The sequence below is a fragment of the Scyliorhinus torazame genome, chromosome 4 (genome assembly GCF_047496885.1).
Source record: "Scyliorhinus torazame isolate Kashiwa2021f chromosome 4, sScyTor2.1, whole genome shotgun sequence".
Lineage (NCBI taxonomy): Eukaryota > Metazoa > Chordata > Chondrichthyes > Carcharhiniformes > Scyliorhinidae > Scyliorhinus > Scyliorhinus torazame.
Genome location: NC_092710.1, coordinates 173,857,304 through 173,877,939, shown reverse-complemented (window position 1 = coordinate 173,877,939; position 20,636 = coordinate 173,857,304). Strand labels below are relative to the sequence as shown.

Sequence of the window (20,636 nt, the reverse complement as noted above, 5' to 3'; positions counted from 1 at the left end):
CACTTCTGTTTCACAATAACACTTCAGCTGCCACCACCCAGAGGCTAGAAAACCCATGTTCTGACTTGCAAAAGCTTAGGTACACTTGTGTCACTTCCTCCAGCATTAGTCATAGACAGTAGTGTTCTCTTAATCCTATAAAATCTCTGAATAATGAATGCTTGACAAGGAAACACTTCCATGTGCTATCACCTATTTTTCTTTCATCAGCTGGTAACATGGAAATGTATTCAAAGCAAGCATGTCGAGGCAGAGTAACCACTGCAGCCCAATAGGAACCTACACTGCAGGTCCAAATTTCCTGAAACTGCACAACCAGCAAATCACTTGAAATTCCAGGGTGCGAGTTACATCAAAATGTCACAGAAATTGCATGAGTACAAGGTGGAACATTTAAAAACTGGTGCAAATTAAGCAGAAATCAGTGTAAACAAATGGTGCCAAAGAATAATATGCCATTCGTTCAAAACTTATGCCATATTCTTTCTTCATGTCCCTCATTATGTATGAAAATTAAAGTCCACAGTCATCAAACTATCATTTATAGACATCAGGCACAGAAAATATAATTGTGGAAGCTTTGCCATCTTTTGATGCAGGCCTTTTGATGTCATAAAGATGCAGTTACAGGAAATATAGTTGTGGTCGCTGAGAAAATATGAGTTTGAATCCTTCTGCCCATTCAAAACTGGCATAAATTCAGGAAATTCTTGTTTAGCATCTGGTGTTCAAAGCAGGCAAGACAATGTTTCCTGAGTGGCAAAAGATTTCAATAGAAAGTCCACAGATTTAGATAGAAGATTGAATAAATATGGGCACGCTGTAACAGCATGTGTAAGTGATTTACACATGTATTTTCCCAGCCTTTTCTGATCAGAATTGGGCATTGTACCATCGTTTGGTGCCAACTTACAGGAAATTCTGAACCCACCAAATGCAGAGTTTCTGTTGGCTCAATACTAACTGCAGATTGTCTCCTTGCTGACACAACACAGTTTTGCAAAGTCCACAGAGTTCAGAGGAAGCGTCATACCTGAATAGAAACATAAACTCGGTTTCTCTCTCCACAGATGCTACCAGACCTGCTAAATTCTTCCAGCATTTCTTGTTCATATTTCATAATCCCCGGCATCCCCATTATTTTGCCATAGAGCAGAAGTGCCAATTGGAAGAGCATACTCAAATATTCCCTATTCCCTCAAATAGCCAATTAACATTGTACTGCTTGATGGAGCAGATCACTCTTTTCCAAGCTAACTGTTCAACCTTTAGCCTAGAGAGAACTGAGAGGAAGCCTTCCAGATCCCAGTGACAATTCTCTCCGGGTTCCACTTTAGTAGAAGGTTAATAATTAAAAATGCCTAAAACATTGCAGACTTGCTAATTTCAGACTTGTGGTTCCTAATTTTCATAATCATGCAGGTCAACTTGGGAGTCATTGAAACCCAAATGGATGCCAGCAGGTTGTGCTTGAGAATAATCCCTCACTGCTTGCTAAATTGAGAGGTTTAGGTTTAAACACCCATGTGAGAGTGCTAGCTCTAAAATAGGTGTACACTGTCACCACTCAAATTGCCAAGAAACTGAACGGACTAACTGCAATTCCTACTGATTACAAGAAATTTTAGAAGCCGCGAAATGAGTCGCCGAGAACAATTAAATCTGGTGCATCCAACCAGAATGCCACAATCTACAAAACCCATTTAAACTTTAAAAATGGGGCAATTTTCAACTTCAGATGGGCGAACACATAATACAGCCTGCCTAATAAGATGCGGCCAATTTTCTGCTCTTGAATTTGAATTCATCTTACTTCAGCTGGAGGAAATCTGAGGGTCACATTCTGCACTTTCCAAAAGTCGCGACAGCAGGATTGATACAGTTATAACATCAAACTTTGTGATAGACTGAAGACAGTACAGTGCAAAAGCTGTTACAATTCATGCTGACTTGGGGGGTACATCAGATTTAACAGGTATGACAGATGTCAGGTTGATATTACAAGTGAGAACCATGCTGAGTATAGAAAGTCCAGAGGGAATGTGAATAAAGAAACATGAGAAGTAAAGGAGAAATATTAGGAAGGCTGGCTACACTGAAAGTTTATAAGTTACCAAGACCAGGTGAGATGTTTGGGGCAGGACGGTGGCACAGTGGTTAACACTGCTGCCTCACAGCTCCAGGGTCCTGGGTTCAATTCCGGCCTCGGGTGGCTGTCTGTGTGGAGTTTGCACTTTCTCCCTCTGTCTGTATGGGTCTCCCCTGGGTGCTTCGGTTTCTTCCCACAGTCCAAAGATGTGCTGGTAAGGTGGATTGGCCATGCTAAATTGCCCCTGTGTCCAAAAAGGTTAGGTGAGATTACTGGGTTACAGGGATAGGGTGGAGGTGTGGGCTTAAGTGGGGTGCTCTTTCCGACTTCCGGGTGCGGCTATGCAGAGCTAGGTCGTATATTCGGTAGCTCCCGCTTGGAACGGACTTTTGGGCTCTTTTGCAGGGCCCCCACGACATTTGTTTGACATTTCCCGGTGTGGCAAGAGGACTGCAACACTCCCCTGATGGTGTCCCCCAGGAGTGTTGTGTCTTTTGGCTGCCAGGCGCGGCAGAAGCAGTGGAAGATTTGGCTGCAACATGATAAACAGCATTTGCAGCAGTTTGCAGCATGCAAGCGGGGGAAGGGCAAGCTTAAAGCTGCAAACAGTCCTGAGGACCTTTATCAAAAGTGAATTCTAACAGCAGAGGGAACAACTGTGAAAAGATCTCACCAGGGCCACTGAAGAAGCGGGGACGAGGCTTCCGGTGGCGGCCATGGAGGAGTAGGTCACGCATTCGGCAGCTCCCGTCTGGAACGGACACTTAGACCTTTTTCAGGAGTTTCCACGGACATTTTGGGGCAGATTGGTGAAGCGAACACTGCCAAAAGGATTCCCTCTCAAGACTTTTGGGCTCTTTTCAGGGCCCCCAAGGGCACTTTTTTGACGTTTCCCAGTGTGGGAAGGAGTTAATAATAGTTCCCCGTCAGTATATGGCTTTAACTAGGAGCGGGGTGACAAAAAAGGTGGTGGTGGACCAGAAGAAGGGAGGGAAGAAGGACAAAATGGCGGCGGGCGGAGACCAGGCAGCGTGGAGGCAGTGGGCAGAGGAGCAACAGGAGGGTATCCAGCGCTGCCTCAGAGAGATTAAAAAGGACCTGCTAGAGCCAATGAAGGCTTCTATTGATAAGCTGCTGGAGACACAGACGGCCCAGGGGGTGGCGATCCGAGAGGCTCAACAAAAGATCTCTGTCAATGAGGACGAGATCTTAGTCCTGGTGGTAAAAGTGGAGGCGCACGAGGCGGTCCACAAGAAATGGCAGGAGCGGTTCGAGGAGATGGAGAATCGGTCGAGGCGGAAGAATCTGCAGATTCTGGGCCTCCCGGAGGGGCTGGAGGGGCCGGACGTGGGGGCCTATGTGGTCACCATGTTAAACTCGCTGATGGGAGCGGGGTCCTTCCAGGGGCCCCTGGAGCTGGAAGGGGCCCATAGAGTGTTGGCGAGGAGGCCCAGGGCTAACGAGCCTCCGCGGGCGGTGCTGGTGCGGTTCCATCGGTTCGTCGATCGGGAGTGTGGGCCAAGAAGGAGAGGAGCAGCAGGTGGGAGAACGCGGAGGTTCGGATATATCAGGACTGGAGTGCGGAGGTGGCGAAGAGGAGGGCCGGGTACAATCGAGCGAAGGCGGTGCTGCACAGGAAGGGGGTGAAGTTTGGCATGTTGCAGCCGGCGCGATTGTTGGTTACCTACAAGGACCGGCACCATTATTTTGAGTCTCCGGAGGAGGCGTGGGCCTTTGTTCAGACCGAGAAGCTGGACACAGACTGAGGGTCGGGATGGGCGATTGGGGACTGCGGTGGATATGTTATGCCTATTTTTGGTTCGCGGGGGGGCCTTTGCATTGTTTTGGGTTTCTTTTTCTCTGTGTTTTTCTCTTTCGGGTTGGGGAGGGTGGATGGGGCGGGTTGGGCACTGTTTTAGTTGGTGGCGGGGCCTGGTAGATGGAGAGCGCGGGATTTTTTTCCCGCGCTGAAGACTGGGGGGGACGGGACCGGGGCGGGGAAGCGAGGATTGTTTCCCGCGCTTATAACGGAGGGGGAGAGCCTGTGAATGGGGAGCGGGAGAGGAGGGTGTGTCACACAATGGAAGGAGTCGAAGGGGAGGCGGGAGTGGCTGGGGTCAGCAGGAGTCAGCTGACTTGCGGAAGTGCAATGGGGGGAGTAAACCAGCTAGGATGGGTCCTAGCCGAGGTGGGGTGGGGGGTGGGGGGGTGGGTGAGGGGGAATCGAGTTGCTGCTGCTAAGATCAAGGAGGAGCTGGAGCGAGTGGGGTGGATCAAGACAGGGGTATGCCGCTGTGGGGAACGGGCTGGGTGTGGGGTGCGGGCGCGTGGCTGGCCGAGGAGGGGTCATGGCTAGTCGGCGGGGGCGGGTAGCCCCCTAATCCGGCTGATAACCTGGAATGTAAGGGGACTGAATGGGCCGGTTAAGCGGGCCCGCGTGTTCGCGCACCTGAAGGGGCTCAAGGCGGATGTGGTTATGCTCCAGGAGACACACCTGAAGGTGGCAGACCAGGTAAGACTGAGGAAAGGGTGGGTAGGTCAGGTGTTTCACTCGGGGCTAGATGCCAAAAATCGAGGGGTGGCGATCTTGGTGGGAAAGAAGGTGTTATTCGAGGCGTCGAGCATTGTGGCAGATAATGGCGGTAGGTACATAATGGTAAGTGGTAAGTTGCAGGGAGAGAGGGTGGGTGGTACTGGTCAATGTGTATGCTCCGAACTGGGACGATGCGGGTTTTATGCCGCGTATGTTGGGTCGGATCCCAGACTTGGAAGTGGGGGGCCTGGCTGTATGTGGCGGACCCGGTGGGAGGAATGCCAGAGGTAATGAGGATGCTTAGGGAATTCGGGGACTTTTCGGGGTACAAGCTCAATATGGGGAAGAGCGAGCTGTTCGTAGTTCAGCTAGGGGACCAGGAGAGGGGGGTTGGCGAGCTCCCACTAAAAAGGGCGGAGAGGAGTTTCAGATATTTGGGGGTCCAGGTGGCCAGGAGCTGGGGGGCCCTGCATAGGCTTAACTTTACAAGGCTGGTGGAGCAAATGGAGGAGGAGTTCAAGAGGTGGGACGCGTTGCCGCTGTCCCTGGCGGGTAGGGTGCAGTCAATCAAAATGACGGTGCTCCCAAGGTTTTTGTTCCTGTTCCAGTGCCTCCCCGTGTTTATCCCGAAGTTTTTTTTCAGGCGGGTTAACAGGAGTATAATGGGGTTTGTGTGGGCGCGAGGGACTCCGAGGGTGAGAAGGGTGTTCCTGGAGCGGAGTAGAGATAGGGGGAGGCTGGCGCTGCCCAACCTCTGTGGGTACTACTGGGCCGCCAATGCGACAATGGTGCGAAAGTGGGTGATGGAGGGGGAGCGGGCTGCATGGAAGAGGCTGGAGATGGCGTCCTGTGTGGGTACGAGTCTGGGGGCGCTGGCAACGGCGCCGCTGCCGCTCCCTCCAAGGAGGTATACCACGAGCCCGGTGGTGGTGGCGGCCCTCAAAATTTGGGAGCAGTGGAGGCGGCATAGGGGGGAAGTTAGGGCCTAGGCGTGGACCCCATTACGGGGGAACCACCGGTTCGCCCCAGGAAGAACAGGTGGAGGGTTTTCGGGATGGCACAGGGCAGGCATACGAAAGTTAGGGGACCTGTTTGTGGACGGGAAGTTCGCGAGCTTTGGTGAGCTGGAGGAGAAGTACGGGCTCCCCCCGGGGAACTTACAGGTAAGGGCGTTTGCCAGACGGCAGGTGGTGGAATTCCCACGGCTACTGCCACACACAGTACAGGACAGGGTGCTCTCGGGGGGTTGGGTGAGATTGGGGAAGATCTCGGAAACTTACCAGGTGATGCAGGAGGAGGAGGAGGCCTCGGTGGTGGAGTTGAAAGGTAAGTGGGAGGAGGAGTTGGGAGAGGAGATCGAAGAGGGGACGTGGGCAGATGCCCTAGGGAGGGTGAACTCTTCCTCTTCACGCGCGAGGCTCAGCCTCATACAGTTTAAGGTGCTGCACAGGGCACACATGACCGGGACAAGGATGAGCAGGTTCTTTGGGGGTGAGGACAGGTGTGTTAGGTGCTCAGGGAGCCCAGCAAATCACACCCATATGTTCTGGGCATGCCCAGCGCTGGAGGAATTTTGGAAGGGCGTAGCGAGGACGGTGTCGAGGGTGGTAGGATCCAGGGTCAAACCGGGCTGGGGGCTCGCAATATTTGGGGTGGCAGAGGAGCCGGGAGTGCAGGAGGCAAAAGAGGCCGGAATTCTGGCCTTTGCGTCCCTGGTAGCCCGGCGAAGGATTCTCCTTCAGTGGAAAGATACGAGGCCCCCAAGTGTGGAATCCTGGATCAGCGATATGGCAGGGTTCATTAAATTGGAGAGGGTAAAATTCGCCGTGAGAGGGTCGGTACAAGGGTTCTTTAGGCGGTGGCAACCGTTCGTAGACTTTCTGGCAGAACGCTAGACATTGGTCAATGGCAGCAGCAGCTCGGGGGTGGGGGGGGGGGGTTTACTTTATTTTTGTTTATGTTATTTGCACTGGAAGGGTCTGAGGGGGTGTATACACCTGTTGTCTTAAGTCGGGGTGTTAATGTTAATTTATTATTTAGGTACGGGGGGGAGGGGTTTGGGGGGTTGCTTTTTTAGATTGTGTTTTGTACTTAACCCTGTTGGGTTCTTTTTTCTTTCTCATTTTGTTATTGATATTTTATGAAAACCTTTAATAAAAATTATTTTAAAAAAAAAAGTGGGGTGCTCTTTCCAAGGGCTGGTGAGACTCGATGGGCCGAATGGCCTCCTTCTGCACTGTAAATTCTATGATATGCTATGACTATGGTATCCTCAGGAAACTGATGGTGTAAACTGCCGAGGCCCTGACCATAATCTTCAAAATCTCCTTGGATACAATTATGGTAAGGTGGCACTGTGGTTAGCACTGCTGCCTTTCAGAGCCAGGGTCCACAGTTCGATTTTGCCCTTGTTACATTCTTGTTCCAAAAATATTGTTAGACCCAGTATATACGTTAGACCTTACAGGTGGGAAAGTTTTTAGAAATTTAAAAAAAATCTAAGCCAAAATTAACAGTCAGTTGGACAAATATGGATTAATGAAGGCTTTTTTAAGGGCAAATCTTGTTTTACCAAAACCTCAGTGTGTCTGGCAGCTTCTGCAGTGAGTAACAAAGTTAAAGGGCAGGATTCTCAGGTCCTGTTAGCAGCGGTAGTGGCCGGATTCGCAACGGAGAATCCCGGCCGATGTTTTGAGTCCGCATGACTTCCCTTTCGAATGAGAAACATTGGGGGCTGGATACTCCGCCGGCAGGATGCTCCGTTTTGCCATCAGCCCGGGGGTTTCCCGATGGCATGGGGCTGCCCCACAATGGGAAATCCCATTAAGCAGCCGGCGTAAAGGAGTATCCCGCCGGCGGGGTGAAACGGAAATGTGGCGGGGCAGAGAATCCAGCCCGTTAACTCTGTTTCTCATTCCAAAGATGCTGCCATCCTACTGGGCTTTTCTGGCATTTTCCGTTTTTATTTCAGATTTCAGGTATCGGCAGTACTTTACTTTTATTTCATGTTTAACCAAACTTGATTGAGATTTTTAAAGGGGTAACATGGACGGTTGTTGAGGATAATATAGTGGGCTAGATTCTCCGATTCTGAGACTAAGTGCTGACGCCGGCTGGTGGCAGCTTGCAGGCACGCAGCATAGAGCACCCGGCTCTAGCTGCCGATACGTCCGGAGGATTGCCGGGTCCGTGGCCGCGCATGCGCACGGCTGCGGCCTGCATTGGCCACGCCGTGCAACATGGCGCCGGCCGTGCGCAGACCGGGCCTGCCAAATTGTGCCCCCTTTGGCTAGGCTTGCCACCCCCAGACCATCCCCCACCAGTGCCCCCAGCCCCTGCCATAGCCCCCTCTGCGCGCGGATCGGCTCTCCCCAGATTTTGGCGGCGCGGGCTCAGTCCGCAGCCACCACGCCGAGTTCCCAACAAAAAATAGCATGAGAGACCCACGCCATCGGGAACACGGCCCGTCGGGGGAGGAGCATCGGGGGGAGGTCCTCAGGTAACACGCCGAGGCCGTCCATACGGCGTGCGCCACACTCTGCGAGTACACTTGTTTGGAGGTGGTGGAGTACCGCAAAAGCACCGCCGTCCCCGATTTTGGCACCGACCTGGATTCTCCGGCCAATCGCCGAACATGATTTCAGCGTCGGAGGGATGAGGATTTCAGTTACACAAATAAATTGGAGAAGTTGGGGCCACTCTCCTTAGGAGGAGAGGAGATTTAATAGAGGCTGTTAAACTCATAAAGAGACTGGACAGAGTTGATAGGGAGAAACTGTTCATGTTGGCAGAAGGGCCAAGAACCAGAAGGCACAGAATTAAGGTGACTGGCAGAAGAACCAAAGGTGATTTGGGGAAAGCCGTTATTACGTAGCGGGTGTTTAGGATCGAATGCACTCCCTGAGTGTGTGATGGAAACAGTTTCAATTGTGGCTTTCAACAGGGAATTGGATAATTATCTAAAGAGAAGACATTTGCAATGCAGGGAAAAGGTGGGGAGGGCGGGTCTTGCTAAATTACCCTTACAGAGTCTGGAAGGACACAATGGGCCAAATGGCTTCCTTCGGTGCTGTAGACATTCTATGATTCTATTTTTAATTTCAAAAATTGTATTGTTGGTTCATAGTGACATCAATGCCAACCCTCATCTACGAATGTGCAACATGCATATTAAAAAAAAACCTTTACAGAGGGTTGTGATAATCAGAGAAAGTTCAATAGCTGTGAATCACTTCCCCGTTAACGACTGGCGCTCCAGCCAAGGATTGGTAAAATGCAAGATTATAAAATTGCTGCATCGTGATGTAAGAAATGTGATGCATGATCAGGGTTTAACTTCAGCCCATACGTAGAACTGCTGATGCAGCACTTTAATACAAATTGTATCATTCAACAGGTAAAACTGCATTATAGAGCCTTAAGGCAACACATCTGCTTTGTGAATCTGTGATTTTAAAAAACCCAAATGCAATACAGCACATGACAAACACACAAAACAAACATTAAGTTGTAGTCCTCCAAAGATTCGGAGAACAAAGAAAAGAAAATTAAATGCTTTTAAACTCTGGATGAAGGATAATTGGTCCAGTTTTCATATTTTAATTTGGAATGCCTGCCTATATTGGCATGCACACACTCTTCTGGCCAATTTAAATGTATGTATTTCTACTAACTGACATGCTTAGATTACTTAAGGTCACCTTTTAGGGCTGTGACGACTGGAAGATTTTAGGAATATTGGATCATAAATGTATTGGGCAATTTAAGGGTTAAAAGCCTGGGGTTAGAGTGTGAATGACTGCAGTGGCCCTGTTTAAAACAAAACTGTTTTGTAGATGCTGGGAGCTTTTAGCAGCCAGAAGGTGAAAATGACAGAGGAATGTGTTTTTCAGTCTGGGCTAATGCACTGTGATTTGACTGTGGACAGTCTCTTGGGAGTTAATGTGCTTTCAGTCTCTTGAAAGTTAATTTGTTTGTCAGCTTGTAGAGATGATGTTGGTGCTGGGTGGAGCTAAGAGTTTGAAAGAGACATTTTTCGAGAAAGCTTTAGAGAAGACAGTTGAAGTCTGATCTGGCAACTCTCGTTGTGACCACAAGTAAAGACAGTTTTCTCTCACAGCAGGATAGTTAAAATAAAAGTAATAATATTTAAAGTAGACCAGTCTTGTCTGAGGACAAGTAAGAAGCTGAAACATGCCAGGTGAACCAGCTTTTTGAAGATATTCAGCCAGAATCTGAAGGGTTTCTAACAAGAGCCAAATCTGTTCTGTGAAGCAAGTATTACTCTATGCCATGCTTATTTTAAGCTGAATTGAGAGTTGTATGTTTTTACTCTTGTTGTTTAATGGAAAATTGTGTAGTAATGCTTAAGAGGTCATTGTGAGCTGTTCTTTTCAGGTGTGAAGTTAAAGAGTTGAGTATTGTATTCATAATAAAGTTTTGTTTTAAAAATACCAAATTCCTATTTCTTCATGCAATCACTCCGAGAGCAAATCAATCTTACACAAAACTAAAACATTTAGGTTTTGGTCCAGTATCCTATCCACTGTTGGGGTCTGGTCTGGGATCATAATAGGGCTCAAATAATAGCTGGCTCCTTGGTATGATTGAAAAGCATTCCTTTTTTAAATAAGTTCCAACTTTTTTGGTCCTTCTGAATAGAAACTTATAGACTGAACTATCAAAACTATCAAAACTATGAACTGCCACAAACAACCAAACTGCAATATTTCCAGAATTGTATGACCTATGCTGATCTGAATATCCAAAAATGCAAAGACTGAAAAACTAATTTACCTTCCTGAATGACTATTACAGACAACAAGAATATGGGAAATACGTTTGCATGTTAACCTGCATTTTCCAAATTTCTTTTTTGTGCAGTCACTGGAATCATTCCGTAATTACTAATTACAATGGGAAGGCGCCAGCTCTCAATGATGAGGCACTCGTTGAGGAATCTGGAGATAAGACTTAAAAATACAGACATGTTCTATGATCAGACAGAACTCACGGATTATACTTATCCCCACCATTTTGCTTCATTGAACTATTGCTTTTCAGAGTTATAGAGTTCCAACTAAATGGTGTTTATGAATGTGCCACAATTCTAGTAATACATGGAAATGTACAGTGGACAATAATTCAAACAAACAATGTGGATCAACATTTCTGGAACTACTTCTCCCTATTCCTTCTATCTCACACTCTCCAAACATAAGCTGACGCAATTTATCCTCTTCCATTCCTGTCTAAAAACACCAGCACCCACAAAGCATGGAAGGAAAGTTGACTACGGAGAAATCTGAACCCAGTCACCTTCTTTTGGTTTGTCGGCAGGAGAGGATGGGGAGAAGAAAGAAAAACTATTTTGCAAAAGCAATTTTATTATCTATGCATTCCAAAGCTTTAAAAACAGACTTAGCTAACAATGATTTACCATGTCCCTGTACACAATAAGTTTGATAAAAGTAAGATACCGCTGATGTTGGAAATCTGAAATAAAAAAAGAAAATATTGGAAAATCTCAGCAGGTCTGGCAACATCTGTGGAGAGTGAAACAGCTCTGAAGAAGTCGTACACGGACTCGAAACGCTAACTCTGTTTCTCTCTCCACAGATGCAGGCAGGCCTGCTTTTTCCAGCATTTCCTGTTTTCATTTCACATTAACAAATTTCTTGCATTTTATTCCTCCTCAAAGACCATTTTATCATCTAGAGCTTAGCACTCTATCTTTTTGTAACAAAGGATTATAAATGTTAATTTTAATCCAATTATTTCCAGTATTAAAAGTTGTTTGTTTTTTGCGGTGGGGTGGAGTTTTTTGCAGTGGGGGGTCAAAGTATTCACACTGGTGATCCAAGCTCCGAGTCAGCTGGCAGTCCTGAAATTGAATATTGCAGGAAAAACAGACAGCTGTCAAAGCTATTGCGCTCGTCAGAACTGATGCAAGAATGCCAAATTTCAAAGAGGACAACCATTTATATTGCATGAGAAAAGGGGTGTCAAATGGTCGGCAAGTTGGCTCTAATTGGTCAAGATATTGTCATGGCGAATGCATCAGGAACGATTGTTCCCTATGCTTTTGTTTATTCAAAAAAGGTGCAATGCCTGGACATGTGACTTTTGCCTGCAGAGGACAGGTCCCTGCCTATGAATATATAGGTTCAATAGAATGCCTCTTCTTCAACAATACTCAAAGACGCTTAAATGAATCCCTGGTCCAAACTTTGCAGTCAGCGGTAAAACAACTGCATCGCTGCTGACCATTAAGAGAAAAGTTCTAGTGATCCATGTGGCTTGGTTTTCCCCTTTCCCAATGGCAATTTAAATCTGGTACCAAGTAAAGAGGGTCTTGACATGCAGCAGCAGTGACGGCAGCAATCAGTAAAGCGGCAATCACTTGGGAGTATTCAAACTGCTGTCTCTGCAGTGTCCCTCCCTTCCACTAACCCATCATGGAATTTGACATTGCATAAATAAAACAGAATAGCTTCTCATGGCCAGTGAGAGTGTTTAACAGTAATTATGAAATTAGAGTGTCATTAACTCAGTTACACCTCATTCGACTAAGATGGAATCTTTTTAAGAGTTTTTACAGTAAGATTAATAGCCTAAAAAGTCTTGTTACATGATAAGATTGCCCATTTATTGTAGTCTTGGACTGCCTCAACATCATCTGGAGAATCATTGATAACTGCTGAAATTCTAAGTCTTTCTCTGCAAGTGTGGTTGCTGTCAGTTCAAAGGAGTATGCACTGGTGTTTTCACCATAATTACCACCACAAAATCTGGGCCATTATATATGTGCAGCTGTAACACTTGCCCTTCAGCAAAGTGATTGATACCTGAATTAATACCTGAACAAGTTAAACACTGTAGGTAAACCATACTTTGATGCAGTTAGAGGTTGCTTGGAACAGAAGGCCTAATATTTTACAGTGAAAACAACCAGGACTCTGGTCAAATGGCACTATTTTTTATTTATTTTTGTTCCCTCCTCTCCTAGGCTGAATGTGTCTGTAAAGGTTGTCCAACCTCTTGTGGCTCTCAAATGTCTGAAGCTCTAAGGTTCAGATGGTTTTCTCATGCCTGGTCTATGGTAATTGACGATTCCCGTTCTGCTGCAAATGTTGTCTGGTCAGGTTTGAAAACGTCATTATAGATTTTAAATTTAAATTAATAATGTGCTGGAACCCTGTTTGAGTTGTTTTGGAAGTAGCAAAAAGGAAGGAAATAGATTTATTTTAATTTCACCAACAATTATTCGCTTCCTTTAAATAAATTGGATACACTCCACAATTATGTGAAATTGGAAAGACCAAGATAACTTGAATGGATCTTATTCTTTCACATTTTAACATGAGTGTGCCTGAAAACATTGTTCAAACGTAGCAGGTTTGATGCAACCAACTGAGGAAGTTGGTACAATATTTTGTTCTCTCTGGAATTAAATGGTTAAACAATCTCACCTTCTTTCTATGTGAAGAATATTAAAATTTAGCTTGCAACGGCAATCTAGCAGGTAGGAGAAATAAAAGAGAAACAAGACCTTTGATAGGGTTGAATTAACTTAAGGACAATAAACCTCTCATTGGAAAATTATGTTGGAATTAACCCTTTGTGGCCGATTCAGTGATGAACGGCCTGACACAGTCAAGTATACAGACCTGCAGACAGTGGACTTTTTGACTAGCTAACCTACTTCATTGCTAAGACCTTGCAATGGTTAGACCTGGTCCAGACAACATAGGATCTTCCCATGCAGGTCTGGATAATCTTGCAAATATAAAAAGCAATGGAATAATGTGAGAAAATAACAGGAAGTGAGTAAGCTGTAAGTTTTTTAATGGCATGATTGCCAAAAGAACCTCTGCGCGCACTTGGCAAGATTACAATTACATGACATGATAAATGAGGTTGGTTAACTGTATGCAGACATTGTTAGATAGGGATGTGATAAGAGTAGCAATAATGGAGATCAGGGGGAAAAGACAGGGATGCAATGTTGCAAGGTGAACTAGGCCATGGCTATTAGATCCCTTTCTTAAAGCTTACATTAACACACACAACTGTATGTACATGGAAGACCATATATTACTGACACATTCAAAATGAAACATTTTAATGAAAAGTAGAATTGTTGAGACAAGTTTAGATTAGCCTCATTTGATCTCCCTGTGGTCCAGTTTAGTCTTCCTGTTCATCATTCCAGTATCTCTAATTTAAGTCAACTAATTAGGACTAATTTTACTTGTAGCAACGAAATAAATAATTATCTGATTAGATAATCTGATTTTTATGCATATTAACCACTACACCCTTCGAGAGGATTGAAGAATGAAATGGTTGAGGTGCCTCCAGCAATCTTTAACAAGAAACAGTTTGAAATATAAGCATTAACTTAAATTGCTTCATTTATCAATGATGGCTAATAAATGATGCGGAGATGCCGGCGTTGGACTGGGGTGGACACAGTAAGAAGTCTACGACACCAGGTTAAAGTCCAACAGGTTTGTTTGGAATCACTAGCTTTCGGAGCGCAGCTCCTTCAGGTGTTCTCCCCCCCTCAACACACACACACAACTGGCTTCAACAATATTAAAGATGTTGATGTTTATCACAAGGTCTGTTACCTAGTGGCAGGTTTATAAAATCACTTTATCTTTTTCCCCACAGGTGCTCAGAGTTATAAGGGTTTCCTTTGATATTATTGCTTGCTTCAGTTCTCATTAAATGCTAGATAATGTAAAATCTATTCAAAGCTACTCCCTGTCACACCTCAGCTACCGCCCCCCCCGCCCCCCCCACCCCACAAACATCAGCAACATGAAACTTTATTTCATTACACGGTAACAGATGTCAATTGGCTAATAATAATCAACTGCATGTAAAAGTAATTGTACAATAGCAAAATATTGCAAGAGTGATAATGGCACCTAAAACACAATGTATGGAACAAGGAATAAAATATCAACCAGAGAATCAGGGGAGAGGGGGGGGGGTAAGGGGGGGGGGGGGGTAGGGGGGGGGCAGGGGGGCAGCTCACTACCACCTTCCACCTTCTCGGTGGCATTTAAAAAAATATATATAATCTTTAATGTCACAAGTAGGCTTACATTAACACTGCAATGAAATTACTGTGGGGATGGGCAATGAATGTTGGCACAGCCAGTGATGCCCATGTCCCGTGAACAAATCAAAGAAGGTAAATAACTTGGTTGATTATTGAGGTTCAGATTCAAAGCATCTCCCTCTTAGTTTTCAGTAAGTGAACAATGTGAGGAATCTCTACTTAAACACTCTTCGCCTATGCTGATGTGGTTGGTTTATAGTACAGATCACTGTATATACTAGTGATAATAACAATCAATTAACTGGATCGTTTAGTTTTAATGGCAGTTGTTTGGCAGTAACAAAGGCAACAGTGTGGGCGGCATGGTGGCACAGTGTTAGCACTGCTGCCTCACAGCTTCAGGGTTCCTGGTTCAATTCCGGCCTCGGGTGGCTGTCTGTGTAGAGTTTGCACTTTCTCCTCATGTCTGCGTGGGTTTCCTCCGAGTGCTCCTGTTTCCTCCCACAGTCCAAAGATGTGTAGGTTAGGTGGATTGGCCATGCTAAATTGCCCCTTAGTGTCCAAAAGGGTAGATGGGGCTACTAGGTTACAGGGATCGGGTGGCGGCGTGGGCTTAAGTAGATTGCTCTTTCCAAGGGCCGGTGCAGACTTGATGGGGAGAATGGCCACCTTCTGCACTGTAAATTCTATGAATCTATGAATTTATGGACTGAGATGCAGTGGTGTTACGCAGCAGTTGCTCTGGATTTGTTACAGCATACGACTTTATAAAGGGATTGAAATGTTCCATATTTAAGTTAATTTCTAGTTTATATCTCCTAGTTTAGTAATGTATGCTGAGGATGCATTTAAACAGGTCTCTTGTTGGTGCGACACAATTTCCTGAGCTGAGTCCAGGTGAACTTCATACTGCAAAATTAGTGGTGATTTTGATGTCACAACTCTAAGTCCACCCTGAATCATTTTGGTTGCGAAACTGCTTCTTTTTTTTTACATTAAAGATTTCTGATATATTTGAGGAACTAAATCACGTGGTACCTTTGAATAGAAAAGTTGAAATTTATTGAGAAAAAATAATTTTAACCTATTCTCTATCCTCCTGATGGTATATTGGGGACTGTGCAGATAGTTCTCAGTGCCTTTTCCAGGTGTGTATTTTCATACGTTCCCAAGTGGAAGGTACTCGGAATTCAATTCTTCAAAACATGTCGTTCCACTTTCTTCCATCCAGGTTTCAAGGTTATAATATTGTTGCCACAACAGGTGCTGTTGAATAAGCTCTAGGCGAGTATGAACAGGCAGTTCAGGTTCGTTTAAACACTCACCATTTAAACAAAATGGTTACCAAGATACTGCACAAGGAAACCAGAAACACAAGATTCTGTACACTCAGCAACTGATGTCAGGTTTAAGGACACTCCACAGTCAGACAAAAGGAAAAACACCATCTAACTGTTCTATCAGCTGCCCTGAATACAGGACAACATCCCCAACTGCCCATTCCCCTCACCTTATCTTTGGACTTTAATAAGTATTGTAATTGAGCCGAAAATTTGGATTAAGGTTGTTCATACTCCATTATGTTCCTTACACATAACAGAAAATAAGGAAACCAAGAAGTTTTGATGTATTAGTCAGAGATAGAGGGAGATGTTTCAACCACTGAACCTTCCAATCCTCCAATATAAATATATTTTTGTTTGATAGTTGTATCCAACAGTACCAATTTGAATGGGTACAGCTCCTTTAATAAAGTAGCTGGAAGTAATAAATTAAGGATAAAGGGACTGCAACTGTTCACAATTTATAAGTGACTTGGATGAACGGACTGAAAGGGATGGTTGTCAAATTTGCTGTTGACACGAAGATAGGTAGGAAAGTAAGTTGTGAAGAAGACATGAGAGCTACAAAAAGAGTTATGATAGGGTAAGTGAGTGGGCAAAGATCTGGCAAACATGTAAATGTGAAGTTATCCATTTTGGCAGGAAGAATAAAAGAGAAGCATATTATCTAAATGGTTAGAGATTGGAGAGCTTTGAAGTGCAGAGTGATCTGGTGTCCTTGTACCTGAATCACAAAAAGCTAGTATACAGGTACAGCCAGTTATTAGGAAAGCTAATAGAATATTATCATATATTGCAAGGGGAATTGAATACAAAAGTAGGGTGGTTATGCTTCGGTTGTACAGGGCATTAGTGAGGCTACATTTGGGGTGCTGTATAAAATATTGGTCACCTTATTAAGAAAGATGCAAATGTGCTGGAAGCAGTTCAGAGAAGGTTTACTAATACCTTGAATGAGTAGATTATCTTTTGAGGAAAGGTTGGACAGGCTAGGCTTGTATCTACTGGAGTTCAGAAGAATAAGAGGCAACTTGATTCAAACATATAAGATTCTGAGGGGTCTTGACAGGGTGGATGTGGAGAGGATGTTTCCAGTTATGGAAGAATCTAAAAGCATGGACCACTGTTTAAAAATAAAGGGTTGCTCATTTAAAACAGAGATGAGGCAAAAAAACATTTTCACTCCGAGGGTCATGAGTCTCTGGAACTCTCTTCCTGAAAAGGCAGTGGAAGCAGTGTCTTTGAATATTTTTAAGGGGAGGTGGACAGATTCTTGGTCAGCAAGGGGGTGAAATGTTATCAGGAAGAGGTGAAGTGCAGATTTGAGGTTATCATCAGAGCAGCTATTATCTTGTTAAATGGTGGAGCAGGCTCGAGCGGCTGAATGGCCCACTCCTGTTCCTTCTTCGTGTGTTCGTATTTGGCAGGTCCTCAAGACAAATTAAAACATTCTGTAGAGTAAGACATGTCTGAACTTTATATATTTTAGAACAGTTAGGAGATGTATGCCCTCATTACCTGTACATGATTTCACAAAACAATACTTTGGCTTCTTCCAGAATTGCAGTGCTCCTGTTCGAGTGAAGGGATGGGCATTGAGTGTTACACAAAAATAGCTCTACAGCACACAGTGACAGAGACAGGCAAATCTATACCAATTACTTACCCTACACTTCTCTTTCTATCTCCTTCAATCATTTTGAGGCCAGCAATGTGGCTTTGGAGGAACTCCTTCATTTTGCTCTTGCTTCCCTGTGTTATACCACCTGGTTCAGCCTGCAAGTCTCCGCAGTTCCCAGGTGCACACCTTCACACCTTCAGACCCGCCATTTCAGCATTCCCCATTTCCAGCTCAGTCTACCTCCTGTCAAGATGGTAAATCTTGAGTTTGATCCCTCGACCTCCTCACGCCAGTCTTACCCAGTATACCAAACAAAAGCTCTGCCAGTGCCCAATGTCGAAAATGGGGGAACCAGAACATTTGCACATGGTCAATTCGTGGCTACACAATTTCCATCACATTAACGGTTGATGTGATGTCTTACTGAACTTGTCTTTGGAAATGGTGAACCACCCCTCCATCGATTCCATAGAATCCTTACAGTGCTGGAGGCCATATAGCCGATAGTTTGCACTGACCCTCTGAAAGAGCACTCTTCTTAGGCCAACACCCCCCCCCCCCTTATCTCCGCAACCCTCTGACCCTACCTAACCTGCACACCTTTGGACACTAAGGGGCAATTTAGCGTGGCCAATCCAACTAACCAGCACAACTTTGTGTTTTGTATAAATTTAGAGTACCCAATTATTATTTTTTTTCCAATGAAGGGGCAATTTAGCAAGGTCAATCCACTTAACCTGCACATTTTTGGGCTGTGGGGGCAAAACCCATGCAGACACGGGGAGAATGTGCAAATTCTACATGGACAGTGACCCAGGGCCGGGATTCGAACCCGGGTCCTCAGCGCCATAGTCCCAGTGCTAACCACTGTGCCATGTGCTGCCCTGTAACCAGCATAACTTTGGACTGTGGGAGGAAACCGGAGCACCTGGAGGAAACCCACGCAGGCACGGGGAGAACGTGTAAACACCACACAGTTACCTAAGGCTGGAATCAAACACGGGTCCCTGCCACTGTGAGGCAACAGTGCTGACCACTGCGATACCATGCCCCCCTAAAAGAAACGTTTGATGCTGCTGGGATATTCTGGATTTTTAAACTGTTACTAAATGAAAATCAGATTAAATGTTTTATTTATTTATTTTCTTATTGGAAGGCATTACATTATCAACTTTGTATGACCACTGGTCAACTGACGTCATAGGAGGGTCCCATTCAGAATAAAACGTGGGCCACATTTATTGTTCCAGGTGAGATTCCAGTTGTGTCTCACACAGGTTACATTCACGGGTCTATGATTTCATTGAAAGTCGAGTTTAGGTGTGTAATACCCAAGGCATAAAGCAGCAGTCAATCAATTTGAGAACATCAAAGCAAGATGTATTCTTTAGTGAGAGATTGGACACTTTTGATTGGCACAATATCTTAACTGTACGAGACGGATTCTAGACATAGAAAGTTGCAATATGCTGATAATAGAGCATTAGTCTTGAATTCAAAATGAGCTCATTGTCTGTGTCTGTGCGTTTTCTTGCTTCTAGCTGTGCGTCAATGTGTCTCTGGCTCGGTGTCTCCAGCTATGTGCGGTTCTCTCGCTTCTCCGCCTGTGCAAAGTAAACTTCCCGCTGCGCTTTCCAACCCCGTCTTGCAATCTGCAGGTAACTATTAGCCGAGGGGAACTCCGCGATCCTCCATCAAGAACATGTTGGGGAATAATGCTTTCAGAGGCAAAAACTGGAATCAGACTGAACTCCGCGCTTATTTGTCGGATATTCCACACGGAGGTTACAGCTCAAGGTTGCGAAACGAGACACTTCTTTTGAAAGTTAAAACGCTCTCTTTCTCCCATTCACACCCGATCTCCAGGCGAAATCATTCACGTGTGAACCCTTCCTATTGGAGTTCAATCACTTTCGATCAAATGCTACATCTTATACAAACATTTCAACAAAATACAAAACTTACCAGCAGGACGAAGGGAAATCCCATGGTCAAAAGAAATCTTAGACTGAATTGTGGCGTCTTCATCTTGGTTTATCTTGTCTTCAGTCGCGGCAAATGGGAACCCCTCTGAACAATTAGTGAAGCTGCTCCAACTGAAGTGATCTGACTGAACTGCGGCTAATGTAAGTTCCCGGCTCGCGTCACCGCGAACACTCCACCACCCACACTGAGGTAAGTACTAGCCTACAGCAAACCTGACAATGTATTAGTCACCTGGGGAGGAAATTCAACGCCTTCGTTCATTTGAAAAAAACCTCCACTCATCAATTTGCATTATTCAAATAAATCAAATGGCAAAATAACCGTGGACTAGAATCATAGAATCCCTACAAGGCCACTCGGCCCATCGAGTCTGCACCGACCCTCCGAAAATGCACCCATCTAGACCCCGCCCGATCCCTGTAACCCCACCCAACGAATGGACACAAAGGGGCTATCTCGCCTGACCAATCCACCTAGCCTACACACCTTTGGACCATGGGGAGAACCCGGAAGATACCCAGGCATGGGGTGAAAGTACAAACCACACAGTCACCCGAGGTCAGAATCGAACCCGGGTTCTGCTGTGAGGCAGCAGTGCTAACCACTGTGCTGCAGTGCCTCCCATTGACTAGAGTATATAGAGAATACTAGTAATATGGCATTATTATTTAAGTTTATGATTTTCCTTTGTTTTCATGCCCATGTTTGTCTGTATGTTTCAGAAAAGGCACTCACTCTGCTAAAGCCAACACAGGAATGATAAAGTGCAACAGTGTAACTTTAAGCTAGAGCCAAATTTAGTGGCAACTTTATCGCTGTTGTTCAAAGATTGAAGGATAAGCAATACAGTAGTATTTGCATCCTATAGGCTGTAGATACATGAATTGTATCACTAAACTGTTCTGCCATGGTATTACCCATGTCACAGAGGAGACACATTGGGGATAGTAGGGTTCACTGAAATTACTGCCTTGTAGACAAAAAAATAG

At 45.1% G+C, this 20,636-nt stretch overlaps 1 protein-coding gene across 1 annotated transcript in view; it reads right to left on the bottom strand.

Annotated features, from left to right (window-relative positions):
- The window catches only part of LOC140410601 (uncharacterized), a 67,654-nt gene extending 47,678 nt beyond the window's left edge, over positions 1–19,976 (bottom strand). The window contains exon 1 of the mRNA XM_072498888.1: positions 19,627–19,976. Within this exon, the coding sequence (XP_072354989.1) occupies positions 19,627–19,689 (63 nt within the window). The 5' untranslated portion in view covers positions 19,690–19,976. The remainder of the gene's footprint in view (positions 1–19,626) is intronic.
- Between the last annotated feature and the right edge of the window lie 660 nt (positions 19,977–20,636).